We start from the raw sequence: 21977 nt of genomic DNA on the forward strand, positions 1-21977 counted from the left end.
TTTTTCCGTCGTGATCCAGGGTAATTTGGGCTTTCCTGTACGTGCAGAGTGCTGCTTTCCCAGTGCGCTGTGTTTAAACCTGCTGTTGCTGCTTTTTTAGCTACAAAGCTATGAATAAATAAAGAAATCTATGAATGTTATTTTTACCTTTATTGCAAAATGTCTACAGCATTAATTCGTCTTGATGAACATGTACATGAGAAAAATAATTAGAATACAGTTAGTATTGAAAAGATGTGTTGGGGCTTGAGGAGAGCCTGGAGGAAAGGAGCCTGGGAATGAAAAAGCAAGTTCTGCACTGTTGCCATCAAAGAGACAAACAGACCTGCGACACAAAAGGGCTTTCAGTCACATCACAAGAATCGGCAGTGCAATTCACAGTATGTAGTCGGGTAAAAGAGCTTAGTTTAAATGAAAGGTCAGTGTCTAAGACTATCATCAACAAGAGGACCAAGCACCAAATCGCTGATTCCACCCACACTTACACAACCGTGTGGATTTAAGATGCAAGCTGTATCTTAAAATACACACAGTTGTGTCCTGAATAGCTCTCTTTTATTCAGTCTTTTACTTGATTTACCTAATGTGGAAATCCCGCTCTGGTCATTGGTACGCGAGTCTCGCTCCTCCACGAAATCAAGGTGTGCCAATCGCCGGTGATGAAGAATTCATGCTCTGCGCGAGGCCTGCGGCAAGTTCGACGAACCCAGAACAACATGGGAATGGTGCAGATTTCACATCAATTATGAGAAATACATGCTAATTCTCGCTAGTTTCGGTGTTTTTAAAGAAGAAAGTCAAGACATTGGGTTTTATTCAGCCAAGTTTATTTAATCAACATTTTGGGTTTTTTTTTTTTTTAACTTTTGGTAGCATATTTTGGGCGCATCACCTTAATTTGGGCACCTACGACGTTATCCGTCACAGGTTTCATGTAATTGAAAGGCACACATTATATATCAAGACTTTTGCACAGCACTGTGTGTATTTTTTATCTATCTATCTACACATCTAATATAAAATATGGACGTGTGTTTTACTGGGAAATACGCCACTTGCATTTTTCATCCAAAATACATCACGGATCCGAATGACACATGGCTGGCTCTGAGTGGTATATTAGACATATTCCATTCAGCTAGCATGATACTGAACAAGTCGAAGATGAGTAGCTGAATGGAATATATCTGATATACCATGAAAAAAGCCAGCCAATATTATTATTATTATTATTATTATTATAATACATACACACTCTTCATATCAGCATTCTTGAAGGCCAGTGCTAACTTACCCTTGACTTAGCGCTGTTAGCGCGGCAGTCCAGTTACCTTCCATCCTGTGAAGTGTTAGCAAAAGGCCAATGCTAGCGCAGTCAAGCCGAATATTATTATTGTTATTTTCCCTGTGTAATTCACTTAGTTACTTTTAGCATCAACATCGACAGTTACACATACTGGAGCGACCTGACAGCCAAAATTCTCTCATAATCTTCCATTTTCAACACAGCAAAACTGGCGGCCATGTTTGTTTCCAAACCATCAGTCACTCGCTAGTGCGGAAGTTTTACATCTCCGACGTGTCTCTTTTCCAGTTTTTCTATGTCCATCGGTATGTTTTTCTCTTATAGTGTGTGTGAAGAATGTATAATGAAGTTTTGGGATCCTTTTGGGTGTTCAGTGCATCTTCGGTTTCAGTTTTTACTTTATTTATTTAATGCTTAATTATAGCATAGCTAATCCTAGCAGTAACACTGGATTAGCCTCGTCTTCGCTCTTTCCCGGCGGGCAAAGAAATGATGCTGGGCATGCGCGGCGGAAAAGTTTGGTCATTGCATACATGTCAACCTTTGGTCAATCAAACCTGTATAACCAACCTCCAAAATCCGTATTTCCCTTATAAAATCCTTATAAGATGCAAATTAAAATAATTTACCTAAAATTTGAATGATAATTAACAATGATGTATCCCAGTTACTTTTTATTCAATATTAATAACAATAAACCTTCAGAATGAATACAAAGCTCCAATGTTTGACAAAAACACAAAGTGTCACTCTAATGTTCTGAATTGTACTCCATGACAGCTTTTTTAGCATTCTCACACCAATACCTCACGAGGCTGCATGTCACAGCAAGTGTCTGTGTTGATCTTGCCGGAGTGCCCATTCAGAATCTTTTCAGTCGCTAGTGAAAGTCGCTCAGGTGGAAATATGCGTTTCAAACAAAATGTTACTTCACGGTTGGCGGGATTCTCTCAATGCGGTGTGCGCATGATCAGAAGTGGAACGAAGTCTCGCTACCACAAGATAACGCGCGATTTCATAAGACTCTTTACTGGCTGTTTGTGCTTTCTGTGGTGTACAGTACGTTTGTAAATGTTGTGCGCTCTTTTATCATCATGGGAATTGATTATAGCTCTAAATAAATATTCAAGGTTTTTTTTTAAAGAACCCGTATAACTTTATTTGTACGCCCGTATACTACGTTTATTGAATCAAATCCATATAAAATACGGACATTCCGTATAGGTTGACATGTATGTCATTGGATCTTCACATGAGCTCTGATGTGACACGTCGTATTCTCATGACAATGTGCAATATTGTAACAATACTGCACGCTCATTCTCCATTGGGGAGAGTGGCGTAATACATGGAGGATAAGCGATATGATAATATTGCATGCCATCTATATGGGAATAGAATACATGTTTTTAGTCCATGGAAAAAGTGGCCTGGATGGATAATTAAATATTGTCTGGTGTTGTGTGGTCTATCAGATATATTCCATTCAGCTACCATGATACTGGACGAGTAGCTGAATGGAATATATCTGATAGACCATGAAAAAATGCCAGCCAATATTATTATTATTATTATTATTATTATTATACATACACATCCCTTTCAGGTGTTCAGCGCGTCTTTCTCTTTCAAAATTCTCTCAAAATCTTCTGGATTTAATGAAGCAAACCTGGCGGCCATGTTTGTTTACAAATTGTCACAATCGCTCCCTAGGGCAGAAGTTTTACGTCTCCGATGTGTGCTGTCATCTTGTCTTGACAACCATGCAATATCGTAAACCATATTCAACGCTCATTCTCCATTGGGTAGAGTGACGTAATACACGTAGGATAAGCGATATGCTAACAATATTGCATGCTATCAAACCAAATGACTGAAACCCACTAGAAGGGAATAGAACACGTTTTTATTCCATCAAAAAAGTGGCCTGTATGTATAATTCCTGATATTTCACTCCGATGACATCACTCCGTGTTTTCCTGCTGACTAGAGAGTGAGTTGTCAAAATGGTGAACAGGTTCAAAATTAAAATTCTTTTGATTAACTTGTGTATTGTTTTGTGGATGTGTCCATATAATACAAAGAACATTACACGATAGTGCGAAGATATGAAGTTTATCTTCTCATGTTGAAAAATGTCACTTGCTTGCTTCGCTCACTTGTGAACATGTTCACCACTCGAAGATAAACTTCATATCTTCAGACCACCATGTAATATCTTCTCTCTCTCTCTCTCTCTCTCTATATATATATATATATATATATATATATATATATATATATATATATATATATACACACACACACACGTACATACACACACAGTGGGGCAAAAAAAGTATTTAGTCAGTCACCAATTGTGCAAGTTCTCCCACTTAAAAAGATGAGAGAGGCCTGTAATTTTCATTATAGGTACACTTCAACTATGAGAGACAGAATGAGAAAAAAAAAAAATCCAGAAAATCACACTGTCTGATTTTTAAAGAATTTATTTGCAAATTATGGTGGAAAATAAGTATTTGGTCAATAACAAAAGTTCATCTCAATACTTTGTTATATACCCTTTGTTGGCAATGACAGAGGTCAAACATTTTCTGTAAGTCTTCACAAGGTTTTCACACACTGTTGCTGGTATTTTGGCCCATTCCTCCATGCAGATCTCCTCTAGAGCAGTGATGTTTTGGGGCTGTCGCTGGGCAACACGGACTTTCAACTCCCTCCAAAGATTTTCTATGGGGTTGAGATCTGGAGACTGGCTAGGCCACTCCAGAACCTTGAAATGCTTCTTATGAAGCCACTCCTTCGTTGCCTGGGCGGTGTGTTTGGGATCATTGTCATGCTGAAAGACCCAGCCACGTTTTATCTTCATTGCCCTTGCTGATGGAAGGTGGTTTTCACTCAAATTCTCACGATACATGGCCCCATTCATTCTTTCCTTTACACGGATCAGTCGTCCTGGTCCCTTTGCAGAAAAACAGCCCCAAAGCATGATGTTTCCACCCCCATGCTTCACAGTAGGTATGGTGTTCTTTGGATGCAACTCAGCATTCTTTCTCCTCCAAACACGACAAGTTGAGTTTTTACCAAAAAGTTCTATTTTGGTTTCATCTGACCATATGACATTCTCCCAATCCTCTTCTGGATCATCCAAATGCTCTCTAGCAAACTTCAGACGGGCCTGGACATGTACTGGCTTAAGCAGGGGGACACGTCTGGCACTGCAGGATTTGAGTCCCTGGCGGCGTAGTGTGTTACTGATGGTAGCCTTTGTTACTTTGGTCCCAGCTCTCTGCAGGTCATTCACTAGGTCCCCCCGTGTGGTTCTGGGATTTTTGCTCACCGTTCTTGTGATCATTTTGACCCCACGGGGTGAGATCTTGCGTGGAGCCCCAGATCGAGGGAGATTATCAGTGGTCTTGTATGTCTTCCACTTTCTAATAATTGCTCCCACAGTTGATTTCTTCACACCAAGCTGCTTACCTATTGCAGATTCAGTCTTCCCAGCCTGCTGCAGGTCTACAATTTTGTTTCTGGTGTCCTTTGACAGCTCTTTGGTCTTGGCCATAGTGGAGTTTGGAGTGTGACTGTTTGAGGTTGTGGACAGGTGTCTTTTATACTGATAACGAATTCAAACAGGTGCCATTAATACAGGTAACGAGTGGAGGACAGAGGAGCCTCTTAAAGAAGAAGTTACAGGTCTGTGAGAGCCAGAAATCTTGCTTGTTTGTAGGTGACCAAATACTTATTTTACCGAGGAATTTACCAATTAATTCACTAAAATCCTACAATGTGATTTCCTGGATTCTTTCCCCCCATTCTGTCTCTCATAGTTGAAGTGTACCTATGATGAAAATTACAGGCCTCTCTCATCTTTTTAAGTGGGAGAACTTGCACAATTGGTGGCTGACTAAATACTTTTTTGCCCCACTGTGTGTGTGTGTGTGTGTGTGTATATATATATATATATATATATATATATATATATATATATATATAAAAACCACACACACGACATTTTCAGAGTAAAACAACTCAGTGCTTCTGTTTGATGGCTGGTTTTAGGAGACGAGTGGGGTAGCATGTCTTTCTAACGAAAAACTTTCTAGCTGAAAACAAGTCACATGTTTTGAAGAATCACATACACTGACCAGTGACATGAACTAAACAACAAAAGCTCTGTTCATATTTTTTGGCGAGTTTTTCCAAGTTTCTTTGACCAAAAAAAGAAAAGTTGACCAGATCATGTTTTTGAAGCAGAATGTATTTAATTAGCAGCTGTCAGAAGATGAACGTCAGTTCTACAACACTCGTGTTTGGAAGGTTGATTCATTCGTATACAGTCTGTGATGGAAAATGTGTCTAAGTCATGTGCTACTGAGAGAAAGAGAGAGAGAGAGAGAGAATGCTATAATCCTGCTGGATGAGTTCCACATGTATTTCAGCAAAAATCTTGAGAGCTTCACCATAGGGAGTGTTTCCTTTCTTGCTCCCTTACACACACACACACACACACACTCCCAGACACACCCCATATAAAAACAATGAACCCTTTTTTCCTGAAGTTGTTCTGCCACCAAATTCATGACAACATTTGAGTGCCATAAACACGATCATAAACGTGCGCTCCTGTTTGGCTATTAATCAGCTATGCACAAGTATTCTGTACTAACGTACGTGTGTGTGTTCATGCACGTTTGTGTATGCATGTGAGGAATTTTACGGATTTGTATGTCTGTATCTATGCATACGTCGATATACACGTGTATGAACTAATTCAGCTCATTCATGATGGTGTGTGTGTGTGTGTGTGTGTGTGTGTGTGTGTGTACCAGGAGCTCGTCCATGCTGGTCTGGCATTTCTCCAGGTTGATGCGTTTGATGGCGACCTTCTCCTTGCGGGGAACGCAGTAAGCGGCCTGGACGACCGCTGTGGCTCCACTTCCTGGAACAGAGCGAGGGTTCAGGTTAAAGCACTGAAGCAGCCGAGAGTCAGGACTGAAAATGTCTGACCTTAGAACACTCACACTAAATACAAAAGAACCTTCTCTTACTTCTTGCGCCTTCCTCCAAAATAACGCTCTCAAGTTAATAAGACCCCCCACACACACACACAGGTTGTCATGTTACAAAGAAAACACTGACACTAGAGACTCCTTACTGAAAACTTCACATCAACAACTGTATGCTCTTCTTCATAACACTTTTTTTTTAATCTGTTTATTATTAGGTTTAGATGAGGTGAACATTCACTATCCAAGCGTGTCAAAGAGCTGTTACTATAGAAACCATCATGAGGGCATTACAACAAACCTGTTAACTGAACTATAGGCAGAACATCAGAGCTGCTGTTATTAAAAAAAATGTAATTTAACGTGCTATTATATGAAAATAACGCACACCCGGGTGGTGTGATGCAGCACAACGCACAAGCAGAGTGCCATAACCTTAAAGCGGATTCTGCTTTGCTTATACCTCAGTGATTTATCCATTTGTTTATTCATGAACACACGGCTCTTTTTAAACAGGTTATTACGAGAGTTAATATTCTTGTACTTCGAGGGACAAGTTAGTTTGGCCTGTCATTTTATTAAGAAGCCAGTCAAAGTCTTGAAGACTTTCCTGAGCTGATAAAGGTCACAGATCAAATCGCTTACAACCAAGACTACTTTCCTAGTTTTTAGACATATAACAAATATAAATAAATAAAATAAAAAAGTCCCACATGACTACGTTTACAGGTTTTACTTTGTTAAAACAACCCATTTTTAAAATCTGTCCATTAGTCGTCCTGGATTAAGTGGTGCGCCTGCTGTACAAGTGTATAAATATACAAGAGTGCTCCAAGAGCACAATATCCCCCGCTGGGAACTCGGCCATAACTCTGGCAAAACGCGACCGAATTGAACGAAACTGCAAAATGCATATTACCGACATATAACAAAGAATCCTATCAAGTTTTGTGAAATTCCTCCAAAAATTATGAGAGTTGATGATTTCAGAAGGTGAGTACTCTTCCCAGGACGGATGGACAGACAGACACATCGCCACGACATAATCCTCCTTCGGGCCTTCCGGCCAGCGGGGGATAAAAATTGTGAGGGAAGTTGATTTCAGAAAGCAAGCACACCTAGCCTAGTAAACTAGACCCAACCGCCTAGCGGCCAAAAATATTTTTGCCTAGCGAGTGGGTCTAGCCTCGCACCATATAAACAAAAACACCCCGGGCATCAAATCGTGCCCGCCAATCACAACGCAAGGTTTTTGTTTGGATTCTTTGGGCGGGCTTTTGCAGGAGTGATGACAAAGCTGCGCGACGCTGGAGAAAGCACAGCAGGAAAGATGGCTACGGGCTAGTGAACAGCGCGCGTTTGACTCCGCTTTGGAATCAGTTTTAGAAGAATTAGACTTGGAGTTTTCGTTGAAACATGAGCAGGAAGAGGCTCTCCGCTCATTCCTCTTCAAGAAGGACGTTTTCGCTGTTTTGCCGACCGGCTATGGCAAAAGTCTGATCTACCAGCTGGCTCCGCTCGTAGCCAAAAGGATGGGGCTAGTTTGTGCAGTACGAAGAATTAATAAACAGCTTTGAAACATTACTTTTTGATTGTTTCTTATTTTCCCGTTATTTTAAATTTAAGGGAAATTATTTCACCAAACACCACTAAATAAAAACTCTCAAAAACAGTTTAAGCAAACCCTTGAAAAACACTTGGAAAAAAATGTGTATGTGGTACAGACTCCAAACTTGTGGTCATCATCTCCAAACTTCTTAATATCTAGAACCTGTTTATTAATTAATACGCATTTTGAAAAATTATTTATTTCAAGGTCTCCCCCACTGCTTTCTGTCGCTCTGACTACGTCACAGTCACTGTTGCGCTGATTGGTCAGAGCGTTGGCCTATACGCACAGAGACAGTTTGAAAGACAGTGGTTTGTTCCTCCTACCCGCTTCGGAAATGTCTACGGATCGAGGCCAGACTAAATATTCACATTTAGTCTGGCTTGCCAGGCTAAATCACACCTTGATGAAATTTCCAAAGTTTGTTAATAATCAAGAGCATAACTCTGGTAAAATCTGCCCAAATTAAACAAAATTTCAATATGCGTATAACTGTCATATAACAAAGCCTTTTGCAAAGTTTGGTGAAATTCCTCCACAAATTGTGAGAGGAGTTGATTTCAGAAGAACGTACACCCTCATGAAATTGTCCAAGTACAAGGTTGTTAAATCAAGGGTCAAAACTCGGGTAAAACGCGACCAAACTGAACAAAATTACAATATGCGTACTACCGTCATATAACAAGGCCTTTTGCCAAGTTTCATGAAATTCCTCCACAAATTGTGAGAGGAGCTGATTTCAGAAGGTGAGCACCCTTCCCGGGAGGGCGGGACGGATGGACGGACAGACAGACATCGCCATGACATAATTCCCCTTTGGGCCTTTCAGCCAGCGGGGGATAAAAACTAATGGTCATGTTACAGCCGAAGCTATTGTCTGAACCGCACTGTTATACAAAAATATGTACATGTTCTGACCAATCAGACTCAAGCTTTCGAATGCTCTGTGGTATAAATCGTTAACAGCATCTTAAAGTTTTAAAGAGAAGAACTGCATTTTCTTTTGTACCAAGGCTGCATTGTAAATAAATGCATTTTCCTAAATGACGTCCCAACCGCGATGTGTATTCGGGTCATTGTAGGTTTAAAAAATAAATAAATAATACATTACAGTACAGGGCTTGACATTAACTTTTAAACCCACTTGCCCCCTATTTTGCGAGTACTACTTTTTTTTTTTTAGGAAAACTATAAACAGTTGTGAACTACAACATAAAATGAAGCTCACACATTGAGTTGAATTTTGGTTATTGATTAAGTTTGGTTACTGGTTACTTTTTTTTCGTAACAGACAATTTTATCCAAAATAGTTTTTCCTGCCTTAGTCGATTTATTTCCATTTCACAAGCATGCAGCTGTTGTAAAGTTCAGTGCGTTTGTGTAGAATTCTCTCTCTGACTGTAGGTTCATTACTCGATAATCATAAAATAGAAATCTATAACAAAGTTTGTATGAAGAAAACAACAGGGTGCCAAGACTTTTGAACAGTACTGTGAGAAGATTTATATCTATCTTTTTTTTTTTTGGTCTGATACTCAGATTATAAAGTAAAATCTACAAGAAAAAAAAATCTGATTTTTTTAAAATTTATAATCTGAGAACATGAGGGTTTTTTTTTTAAGCTCAGAAATTGAGGGTTTTTTCCCCCCCTTAGAATATTACCCCCTGCTTCAGCTTTTTTTTTTTTTTTTTAATCTATCTACACTGGTCCAAATACGCCATCGGATAATAAAGAAGGGTGAAATACACACACATCATGTTACTGTAATCATGAGCTCATCGTTCTGCCCGATTCACTTCATTATTCATCAATAATTCATGGAAATCTTGCAAGATCATGTAGCTGTTGAGAGAACCGAGATCCTGCCACAGTCAGGGAACATTTCAGGCTACAGAGCGTCATAAATCGGTGTAGTCTTGTATCTGTCGTCCACCAGTTCTGATTTATTTAGTGAATTACTGCTACACTAAAGCAGGAACTGTATTTCATGAAACCTGTTTCTTCGATACATCTAAACCTAGGCATCAACTTTCATCCCTCCACAAGTCCTTTGCTTGGCAGTTTGATTTTTTCTGGCATTGTTTCAACAACCTAATACATCACCACAACATTTACTTCCATCCGTAGTAGAGTTATCTTTCAGCCGAGACCTTGTGTCGATGACTGGAGAGTCGGACCACTCCATAAAACCTTCTCCAGCATGTCCCAAACACTTTCAGTGGGGTAGAGGTCAGGACTCTGTGGTGGCCAATTCATGGGTGAAAATCATCAAATCAAATCAATCCGAAGCCCTGAAAATGATTCGGCTCATGCAAGCATGCCAAGCGATGCCAGAATTCAGGACGGTAATACTTGATGGAATAAATATTTTTCAGTATTTTAGCTGATAATCAATTCACCGAAGAACAAGTCGAACTCGACGCCAACAGCATCGACGGGGAAGCCTCCGCCATTAGTGCTGTAGGACTCGAGACCGGTCTCAAGACCACTTTTTGAAGGTCTCAGCCATGGGCGTAAAAATGCATATGGACGGTATGGACGCATCCATACCAATATTCAGCTGAGTTTAAAATGTCCATACCATTTTTGAATGGAGAAGCCGCGACGCGGGAAACGCTGAATAAAAACACCAGACGCGGTATTGCTTCCAGCTGATTTTCAGTTGTGAACAGACCTCTCAAAGACGGCTGACTATTGGTGGGGACAGGTAAAAAAGCTTTATGAAGCTTTGACTGGCCCACCTCCCGTTGCCTTGACGTTGCTATGGTTTTTTGTTGTCATTGGCTGTAAGCAGTAGCAAGCGGTAAAATCAGCATCCAGCTCGCTGCTACAGCAAAACAGCACACAGGCAGTGATGTCGGGCAATAAAAGAAAACGGAAGGAGGACATATGACATTTTTGTCATATGATCCTGTAACAGCAAGGAGTTTCTGTTTGCAATCTCTCTCTCTATATATATATATATATATATCTGTCTGTCTCTCTCTCTCACACGCACACTAATAAATGCTTGTAGGTAATGCTAAATGTTTACTTATATTTACTTTTTTCTTGCTCATTGTTTGCATGTATATGCATGTGTGTATATGCGCATGTATGTAACCTCTGCAATAAAATGTGAAAATGTAAAAATGTGAAACAATTAGGGCTGTAACGATATGCGTATCGAAATCGCGATACGCAGAGCCACGATCCGTATCGCGATACAAGAAGGCAGAATCGCGGTACACCCTTTCAAACTTCTCCTCAGCCCAAAAACAGAGGCGCTTCCAAACTTCAATTTATGAATACTTTACTTTTTATTTAAATTACATTTTAAACTTACTTAAATTACTTTTATTTTTTATATCTATTAGTAAGTCATTTTTTCGCCGACCTGCGACAATCTTCTGCGAGTCACGCAACGTCCACACTCGCCACTGGCAGAGCATTCGTTTCTTTTAAGCGGTCGCCATTCTGGTTGCGACGCGGGGAGCGAATCTGTAAACAAGCAGCTCATTGGCTGGCTAGGTGTGCCACAAGCCAATCACAATCACTTGACCGGAAAGGCATGCAGTGTTGCCAGATTGGGCAGGTTTAGGTGCTTTTTGGCTGGTTTTGAACATATTTTGGGGTGGAAAACGTTAGCAATATCTGGCAACACTGAAGGCATGTCTGCTTGGGCGGAAGCCTTCTGCGGCAGTTACATTTTGACACGCGAGCAATGTTTCACCATAAAAATTCCGTAATTTCCATCTGTTTTCCGCGATCACAGAAAATCATTGGCCCTATGAGAGTGAGACAGTGAGAGAGCCACCCCTAAAAAAAATCTTAACGGATTTACACGATTTGGAAAAATGACTTTTTCAGAACCGAAAAAAACAGAGCTTCCGGCTCAACAGTATTATTTTGAGAAATAAAACAATCTTTGGATATACATTTGTTCATTTTTGCATACATATTACTCATTCTCTGCAGTGGTCTGAATTATTTGTTATTAAATAGTTAATGTAAGTAAGTAAATGTTAATAAGTCAAATTTACTACTTTAAAAAAAACATTTTAAAAAAAATCGTGGGCGTATCGAATCGTGGGTCAAAAATCGCGATACGAATCGAATCGTGAGTTGGGTGTATCGTTACAGCCCTAGAAACAATTGTCACTTAACCCTTTCAACTTAATGAATCAACATTTTTGCAAAATGCACTACAACTACCAAAACTCTTCACACTTCTACCACCCATACCTACATTACTTCCAGATTCTGAAATTGCAGTAACTCAAAAGGAAGCACATGATGTTTCAAATGTGTGAAAATAGTAAAAGTTGTGTGAAAATGAAGCAGCAGCACATAATTTTGATTGATTGTGTTGTTGTATTTTGGGTAGGTCATCCACTACAGCGAAATTCACAGCAACTTCAATGTCCACTTTCTCTGTGTGACACGCAGATGTTAGCCTAAGTCTAAGACTGAGTGTACCTGGTGCTAAAAATCAAAATAACACAAAGGAATGGACAACCAATCATTTGTACAGTGTAGGCCACATTTCGTGCGACAACCATGGCGCACTGGGGCGCTTGGCTAAATTATGTCCCCACCAATATCAACACCGTTTTTACGCCCTTGGTCTCAACTCATTTTTACTCGGTCTTGTCTCGGTCTCAGACCCAGAGGACTCAGGATTTTATTTCAAGACCACGACTGTAGGGATTTCACTAAATTGCCTGTGTATTGTCTGATTTATTTGTTAACGTCGTTACTGTGACTGGATGTAAAATTTCCTGCTTCAGACGTGATTCATTGCTAATTTGAAAATTTTCTTCCTGTTAAAGGGGAAGTCATTTTTAAACTTGATTTATTTCTTAATTAACGTGCTATTCAATTACATTTTCGGTTTTAGTAACCTTATATCGGGACTCGTATTGGCAACTAATTGCAGTTAAATATTATACTTATCGGCCTATTCGGTTTTTAGCCATGTTGAATTTAGTCCGTTTGGTCCGTGCGATCTTCACCAGACTTCGAAACGTGAAGTGTCAGCCAGGTGTCAGTGCTGCCATTTTGAAAACGGTTTTCCAAACGAAAATGTTGCATAAAAACGAGTTTAAATGACAATTACTGCCTACTTTTCTCAAACTTTCCTGATTGCTATCAAAACAAACAAAACTTCCGACTTGATTACATCAGCGTTCGAAAGAGGGCGCGGGCGTCTTTTGACAACGTTGGCAGATGTTGGTCGCTTTCCGTGTCCGAAATCGCTCCCTACTCACTCTATAGGGCACTATATAGCGAGGACGCCATTTTGTAGCGCTGTCTGAAACCTTAGTGAGGATTATTTACACCCTATATAGTGCACTCAAAATATCCCACAATGCATCACGAAAAGTAGTGTACACCCGATAGTCACTAACCAATGCATTGCGGTCGCGCTGAAAGAAATCAAATTAAAAATCTCAGATTTGATGTAATAAAAAGCAGCGGCAAAGAAGAAAAGTATTCAGCCTTGATTTAAAAGAACTGAAAGATGCAGGGACTTTGTATTGATTAATGTGGGAAATACGCTCAGGATAATATGGATTGATCACAAAAATACACGCATGTCTCATCTCATTATCTCTAGCCGCTTTATCCTTCTACAGGGTCGCGGGCAAGCTGGAGCCTATCCCAGCTGACTACGGGCGAAAGGCGGGGTACACCCTGGACAAGTCGCCAGGTCATCACAGGGCTGACACATAGACACAGACAACCATTCACACTCACATTCACACCTACGGTCAATTTAGAGTCACCAGTTAACCTAACCTGCATGTCTTTGGACTGTGGGGGAAACCGGAGCACCCGGAGGAAACCCACGCAGACACGGGGAGAACATGCAAACTCCACACAGAAAGGCCCTCGCCGGCCACGGAGCTCGAACCCGGACCTTCTTGCTGTGAGGCGACAGCGCTAACCACTACACCACCGTGCCGCCCACACACGCATGTATTTATCATTTTGAAAACCCACCAGCCGACTGATCTGGCACGTTTTAATTGTGCGACAGCAATGACACAAATACCAGCGCGACGGAGTAGTGTCCGAAAGCCTTCTCTCATTTTACCAATGAACTCACTATATAGTCCTCTATTGCCCCTTTTCCACCAAAGCAGTTCCAGGGCTGGTTCGGGGCCAGTGCTTAGTTTGGAACCAGGTTTTCTGTTTCCACTGACAAAGAACTGGCTCTGGGGCCAGAAAAACCGGTTCCAGGCTAGCACCAACTCTCTGCTCGGCCAGAGGAAAGAACTGCTTACATCAGCAGGGGGGCGGAGTTGTTAAGACCAACAACAATAACAAGACCGCGAAAGATCGCCATTTTTAAGCGAAGAGAAGCCGCAGCTGTACAAACGCGAAGTCATCCATTATTATTATTGTTGTTGTTGCTGCTGCTGCTTCCGTGTTGTTTTTGCTTCGATATTCGCGCCAAGGTTTATGCAAACGTAGCGACGTAACTGATGTATACAGCGACATAATGACGTATACAGCGACGTAATGACATGTCTCCTCTTAGCACCGCGAGCTATGGAAAAGCAAACTGGTTCTCAGCTGGCTGGCGAGTTGAACGAGTTGTGAACCAGCACCAGCACTGGCCCCGCACCAGCCCTGGAACTGATTTGGTGGAAAAGGGCTATATATAGTAATTCCCTATACAGGGAGTAGGGAGCAGTGAACGAGTGAGTGATTTCGGCCACAGGGTTTGATTTCTGCTGTACTTTTTACTTCCGTCCTACGATGTCTCACACAGGTCTCAGCGAATCTCGTTTACGGCCGTTGCTTTGACATAAGGACTGACGTATTACATAGCACATTTCAAACACTCATAACTTGCTACAGCAGTGACAAAATGGCGATCAAAAATACATTCATGTATTTAATAAAAAATGAGATAAACAGAATTTTGATGATTTGAAAAAAAAAAAAATTGCCTTCAGTTCCCCTTTCATGGCCGTCACCCCTCCCCCACCTCCCCTTCACACACACTGCTCCGGTCCTGGTCTTGACTTGGTGGTCTCGACTACAACACTATCTGCCATCAAGTTGTCCAGTTTAGATGCCAGATTTCACTCCCCTTCAAATCTACTTCAAACAGGAAGAAGAAACACCATTTCAGACTTTTGACCTCGCTGTGGTCTTGATCCTGCCCGGATCCGTTTTAAAATCTAATCGTTCCAACGATAACACCATATCAATCCTATTCAACCATTCATTCTCAGGGTATCACGTTAAAGAGAATCTAAGAGGGATAGACGGACGTACAAGCAACCTGAAAACACACTGTGGAATACAGATTATTGCTGATCAAAAAAAAAATAATTAGCCGTTTTGACATGACCTAAAAATTGAACGAAGTGTGTATATTCAGCAGATATTTACCCCTCCCCCACACACATCAGTTCATTATGAATTCAAAACCAAAAAGGAGGAGATTTCAATCACCAGCCTAATGACGCATATTGATGTGTTGACCGAGTACTTAAAGGGCTGATGACACGTTTTTGACATCTTTGGCGATGTTTTATAACATAAGTAATTCCCGATGATCCATATATTAATTCACGAAGGCGCCTATTTTACAAGTTATGATAAAAAAACGCGGCTATTTGGGCAAATTTGACGGGGCTGCAGCACCCAGGAGACGAAAGAGGAGGAGGAGCTATATGACGTCAGCGAAAGAATCTTCCTCCTCACTTACCAGTTTGTTGTTGATGCGACAGGTGTTCAGTTTATCATTATTGGTATTATACATTATATATATATTATATATATATATTTATTATGCCTTTGCGTTGTGTTGCCGGCTTTTGCTCCAAAACCCACAAGGATGGGGTAAGTTTATTCAAGTTTCCCAGAGATCCCGAGCTGCATGCGAAGTGGGTGAAGCAAGTCAGGCGCACTCGTGACAAGTGGGAGCCCTCACCAACATCCGTCCTGTGCTCTGAACACTTCGATTCGGATTGTTTTGACACCCTTCCCAGCTTAAAGGAATCTCTTGGGTGTTCAGTTCAGCACAAACGTGTGTTACTACCATCAGCAGTGCCTACAGTATTCCGGAGGGGGTCTACTAGTAGCTATGCCGGATCCAGCAGTCGCCTGGGACAAGCCGACTCCTCCAAAGACAGTCCTCCTGTCAGAACATGTGTTGAGAAACGACATAAGATAAAGGTACGTAGAGCTATAGAGCGCTCCGACATGATGCTAAAAATAGTAACACTGCGGTCTGCGCGGCCATCTTGGAAGTGACTCGCTCCAGAGCGCTCATAGAGTACACATTCATGATAATCATAAATGTAATCATAAAGTCGGCGTGATATCAGTCATGTATTTGCTTGTGAAAGCTTGCGGCTTTCGTGTAACTGCCGCCTAGCAACGAGAGGCAAAGGGTAAAGAGGGTAGGCTATCATAGATTCTATTCGGAAGAGATCAACACATGATTGCTTAAAAATTAGGTATTTTAACAATTTGCATCTGTTTCGTGATTATCGTGACACTTGTGTGTTATATAGAACTGTATGTCTTATCAGCACATCGAGGATCTTCCACCGGAGGCTTTAGCAAGTACTCGTAGCAACACTACACTTTACCCTTTGCCATGCGTTGTTAGGGAACGGTAGCAAGTACCCCAATGACCGACTTCAAGAATATGTAGAAAAAATTTAGAAATTATACTTTCCAAAAGTCATTTGAGCTTAGTGTATTGCATTTCCATTTATATTGTAGGTTGTTGCTGATGTTTTTGCGGAGTATGACGCAGCTGCTGAATCAGAAGCTGCAGAGTTTGTATGTACTAGTTGTGAACATTCACATTATTATCAATCTCATTTATTTAAAATCAGATAAAATCATGCCATCATGATCACTGCTTAAAGTACCAGTATTTGGTTGTTCTTTTGTTCAGAGGAAGAGCTAGCACGAGAGAGTTCACCGGCGTTTTCATGCGCCATTTCCATTGAGTAGAACAGCCAGTGAACCGCAGCGTGTTCTTCCGCTGACGTCACAGCGTGGTCGCGAGCCACGGACCCAGTTTTCTTGCGCTGTGCAATTAAAAGTTGGATATTCGCGTAACAGCAGCTTCTTTTCACGTAATTATAACAGAAATCTAACATGTTTGCCATGTTGTATAGTTTATTTAAGAAATTGCATAGTCATGTTCGTGTCAGCCCTTTAAGAAGCCTTTTCCAACAGAAAAACACTCTGACTACTGGAGTTTCAGGTTCAAGCAGCTCTTATCTGTTTGAGTGATATGGCCTTAAGAGAACAAACAGTCAGTGTGCGAAGCACTCCAATCTTACAGGAGAAAATTCCAGGGCGTGTTCCTTGAAAAGCCTTCACGTTACAGCCGGAGAGTCAGGGGTTAAGTTTTTTTTCCACTGTGGCACAAACCAGCTTTGTAGCAACAGCTTTATTGAGGCCTGTTTTGGATTCCGGGCTTCTAATTCAAATAATTGAATATGACGTGACCAGGTTACCATGTTGGAGAAGAACAGAGAAGCCAGCTGACGTTATTTGGTTACACTTCAGCTGCCTGAGCTTCCTTATTGATGTTCTCATCGTCCCAGTCAGCAGGGAAGTCTGGATACTTTGTGTTGAAGCTTTACTGAGGAGTCGACCACTTTAAAATGCGAAAACATCAGAACGGAGGGAAAGTGATCTCAGCAGTTCTGAGCGTGGCATGGCTGTTGGTGCCAGATGGGCTGAGTTGAGTCTTTCAGAGTATTTCTAGCTCATCTTGTGGGATTTTCAGTGTACGGAATGGTGAGGGGAGGGGAATCCAATAAGAGATCTGAGGAGAACAGCTGCAACTCACATAACCACTCTTTACAACCGTAGTGAGCAGAAAAGCATCTCAGAACACACATGTGGAACCTCACAGAAACTGGACAGTGGATGACTGGAAAAAAGACACCGCGTCATCGTCCCTTATCTTGAAGCTGCTCGTAGCACCATATGCCGCTTTTCCACTACCAACGCGGCTGAGTTGGGCTGAGCCGTGCCGTGCTGAGTTGTGCTGAGTCGAACTGAGTGGGGCTATTGGAGTTGCATTTCGACTACAACCGCACTGAACCGTGCTGGCTGGAAGTGGGTGGACACATTGGGTGGAGTTAGCGAAAGTGGGTGGACGTCACGTGATGTCGTTAGGCGGCGCAAACAGTGACATCAGTGATCTTTTAAGCGGTAGTCTCACGACCCGGATAGTAAACAATAAACATGGAGGACATGGAGTCGTTAGTGTTGCTGGTCTTGGCGCTGTGGCTTGTTGTCACCAACAATGCCAACAGATACTGGCAAGAGCGTATAGATGAGGCGAGGCGCATAAGGCTTCAGAAATTCTCGTAATTCTTCTGGGTTTACAGATCCCAGCGTGCTCGCGGGGCGTGTGTGGGCGTGTGAGGACACTCCTCCTCACCAATCAGTGCACAGGGGAGTGTCTCCTCACGCCCCTAGCCTCACTCGGCTCGGCTCACTTCAGCCCCACTCCAAAACCGTGCGAGTTTTGGGTGCTGAGCAGGGCTGAAGCGAGCCGAGTCGTGCTGCTCTGAGGTAGTCGAAACGCGAGCCGTGTCGGGCTGAAGCGAGCTGAAAAACGGTAGTGGAAAAGGGCCAATAGTGTTGTTGAATTGTTTACTTGAACAGCAGCGCTTGCGATAGTGTCGGCTGCAGCTTTAGGGTTTCCATCTCTGGAGAATCTTCAGGACAGACAACTGTGCGCTTGCACTGTAAATTGCAGTGATATGATCTGAATATTTTAGATTTATATCAACAATAACCAAAGCTTACGGCTAGCTTTGGCCTGTGCTTGGAAACAAAAGAACGAAAGGAGAAAAAAAAAAAAGGTGTAGGGTCATGTTACGCCTTATCCGCAATACTTGTATGCAAATTAGGTTATGGGCTTTCTACATACATCACATTTGGAGATTTAAACCTATACAACCCCTTTGTGAGGTGGTCTCCTCTCATACCCGCTCCTCTTTAAGCCACTCTCAATATTATAAATGTTGATTTATAAGTGGGAAGCCATGGCCTAATGGTTAGTGATGCAGCTTTGGGAACAAAAGGTTGCTTGTTCGATTCCCTGGACCAGCAGGAATGGCTGAAGTGCCCTTGAGCAAAGCTATTGCTCCCCAGCGACAGACGTTGTATGTCGCTCTGGATAAGAGCACGTGCTACAGCCCTGTTTGGTACATATACATTTGTGGTCAGAAGTTTCCAGACACTCATCATGGACAGGAACGTCATGGCAGTATTGGGCTTTCAATGGTTTCTTTGAACGGTTCTTGTTCTGGGGAAGAATGACTGGACAACACATTTTTATGTGGAGAAAAAGAATTGGATCCACAAGGTTTGTGTTTTCTGAAATCAACACAGGGTCATAATTATACATACGGCCACACAGATTATTAATTCAGTGGTGCTCAAAGCTCCAAAATGTCTCCACTTGTCAAAGTCAAGGTCTTTTAACTTCCTGTTAGTGATCATGACTGAATACAACTGGTAGCTTCTTTGTAGCAACAAATAAAATGTTTATTTGACAAGTTATTGTAAATGGAGCTACTTTGCCAAAATCTGGAAGATGACCCAAACTGTCCCCCTCAGCTGAAAGGAAATTGGTTCGGATCATCAGGAACAACCCGGGAATGACCGAGGCACAGGCCTGCCATCAACTAGAAGCTGCTGGAACACCAGTGTCACCATCTACAGTCAAATGAGTTTTATATTTCCATAAACCAAGAGGCTGCCGTTCATGAAAGAAGCCCCTGCTCCAAAATCGACACCTTCAAGCTCGACCCAAGTTTACAGCTGACCACACGGACAAAGAAAAAGCCTTCTGGAGGAAAGATTTGATGGTCACATGAGAAAGATTGAGTTGTTTGGCCACAATGACCAGAGGCAGAACAATACCTAGTTAAACAACATGGATGGAATAATGGACAACGACTACCTCAGAAACCTTCAATATTACCTCAAACCATCAGCTACACAGTTGCTCAGACACAATTGGGTGTTCCAGCAGGACAATGACCCCAAACACACATCAAAGCTGGTTGTGGAATGGACAAAGCAGGAGAACATGTGGGCAGTGCTTCAAAGTCAGGTCCGTGCCAGGAAACCATCAGATTTGGCAAAACAGTGATGCACTGTTTTGCTGGTCAGAAATATTTACATGGGGCATGAACCAAACATCTTTTCCTTTTCTGAATCACATCTTCAACAGTAAATCAAACTGACCCCCTTGGCCAAGCGTAAGAACACTAATTCTGCCTTTTTCATTCTACTTTAACACACTATGACAAATTTCACATAAAAGAAATGGACGAAAACACACAAACTGTTTTTCCCACGTCACTTTACAAGCCTGAACGAGGAGCTAAGTGACGGGACTGGAAATTTATGACCCGCGACTAGGTCCGCCAGCACATCACAATGCCAGCTTTTAAAATAAGGTGATCACAAGCCAAATTAAACTAATCTAAGCATCATTTTATTTAATTAGGGTAACTGCTGGAACAATTTTCTCTAATGTGCTAGAGCAAGTTTAGTAGAACCGTTACAGAGAACAAAAACAAAGGAAATTTTAGTGAACATGACTGAAAATCAATCGGAATTGCTCCAGAGGTCAAAAGGTTTTAACCACCAGTTACAATAATGTGAATGTTATTTTTCTGTTTCAGTGTGATTTCAAGAAAGTGAAAAACTTTCATCATCTTAAACCTTAACACCTGCCCAGGAGACCTGACTTCCTGTCCAGAATTCATCACTTCCTGCAGCCTGGCTACTGGAATGTACAACCCCGATTCCAAAAAAGTTGGGACAAAGTACAAATTGTAAATGAAAACGGAATGCAATAATTTACAAATCTCAAAAACTGATATTGGATTCACAATAGAACATAGACAACATATCAAATGTCGAAAGTGAGACATTTTGAAATTTCATGCCAAATATTGGCTCATTTGAAATTTCATGACAGCAACACATCTCAAAAAAGCTGGGACAGGGCAATAAGAGGCTGGAAAAGTTAAACGTACAAAAAAGGAACAGCTGGAGGACCAAATTGCAACTCATTAGGTCAATTGGCAATAGGTCATTAACATGACTGGGTATAAAAAGAGCATCTTGGAGTGGCAGCGGCTCTCAGAAGTAAAGATGGGAAGAGGATCACCAATCCCCCTAATTCTGCACCGACAAATAGTGGAGCAATATCAGAAAGGAGTTCGACAGTGTAAAATTGCAAAGAGTTTGAACATATCATCATCTACAGTGCATAATATCATCAAAAGATTCAGAGAATCTGGAAGAATCTCTGTGCGTAAGGGTCAAGGCTGGAAAACCATACTGGGTGCCCGTGATCTTCGGGCCCTTAGACGGCACTGCATCACATACAGGCATGCTTCTGTATTGGAAATCACAAAATGGGCTCAGGAATATTTCCAGAGAACATTATCTGTGAACACAATTCACCGTGCCATCCGCCGTTGCCAGCTAAAACTCTATAGTTCAAAGAAGAAGCCGCATCTAAACACGATCCAGAAGCGCAGACGTCTCCTCTGGGCCAAGGCTCATTTAAAATGGACTGTGGCAAAGTGGAAAACTGTTCTGTGGTCAGACGAATCAAAATTTGAAGTTCTTTATGGAAATCAGGGACGCCGTGTCATTCCGACTAAAGAGGAGAAGGACGACCCAAGTTGTTATCAGCGCTCAGTTCAGAAGCCTGCATCTCTGATGGTATGGGGTTGCATTAGTGCGTGTGGCATGGGCAGCTTACACATCTGGAAAGACACCATCAATGCTGAAAGGTATATCCAGGTTCTAGAGCAACATATGCTCCCATCCAGACGACGTCTCTTTCAGGGAAGACCTTGCATTTTCTAACATGACAATGCCAAACCACATACTGCATCAATTACAGCATTATGGCTGCGTAGAAGAAGGGTCCGGGTACTGAACTGGCCAGCCTGCAGTCCAGATCTTTCACCCATAGAAAACATTTGGCGCATCATAAAATGGAAGATACGACAAAAAAGACCTAAGACAGTTGAG

General features: G+C 41.7%; 1 protein-coding gene across 2 annotated transcripts in view; it reads right to left on the bottom strand.

The window, feature by feature from the left end:
• The window catches only part of oxsr1b (oxidative stress responsive kinase 1b), a 157702-nt gene that overhangs the window by 82768 nt on the left and 52957 nt on the right, over positions 1-21977 (bottom strand). For both annotated transcript variants that reach the window (XM_060899877.1, XM_060899876.1), the window contains exon 2: positions 6136-6248. In XM_060899877.1, the coding sequence (XP_060755860.1) occupies positions 6136-6248 (113 nt within the window). The remainder of the gene's footprint in view (positions 1-6135; positions 6249-21977) is intronic.

This window comes from Neoarius graeffei, chromosome 19, assembly GCF_027579695.1.
Source record: "Neoarius graeffei isolate fNeoGra1 chromosome 19, fNeoGra1.pri, whole genome shotgun sequence".
In the NCBI taxonomy this organism is placed as follows: Eukaryota; Metazoa; Chordata; class Actinopteri; order Siluriformes; family Ariidae; genus Neoarius; species Neoarius graeffei.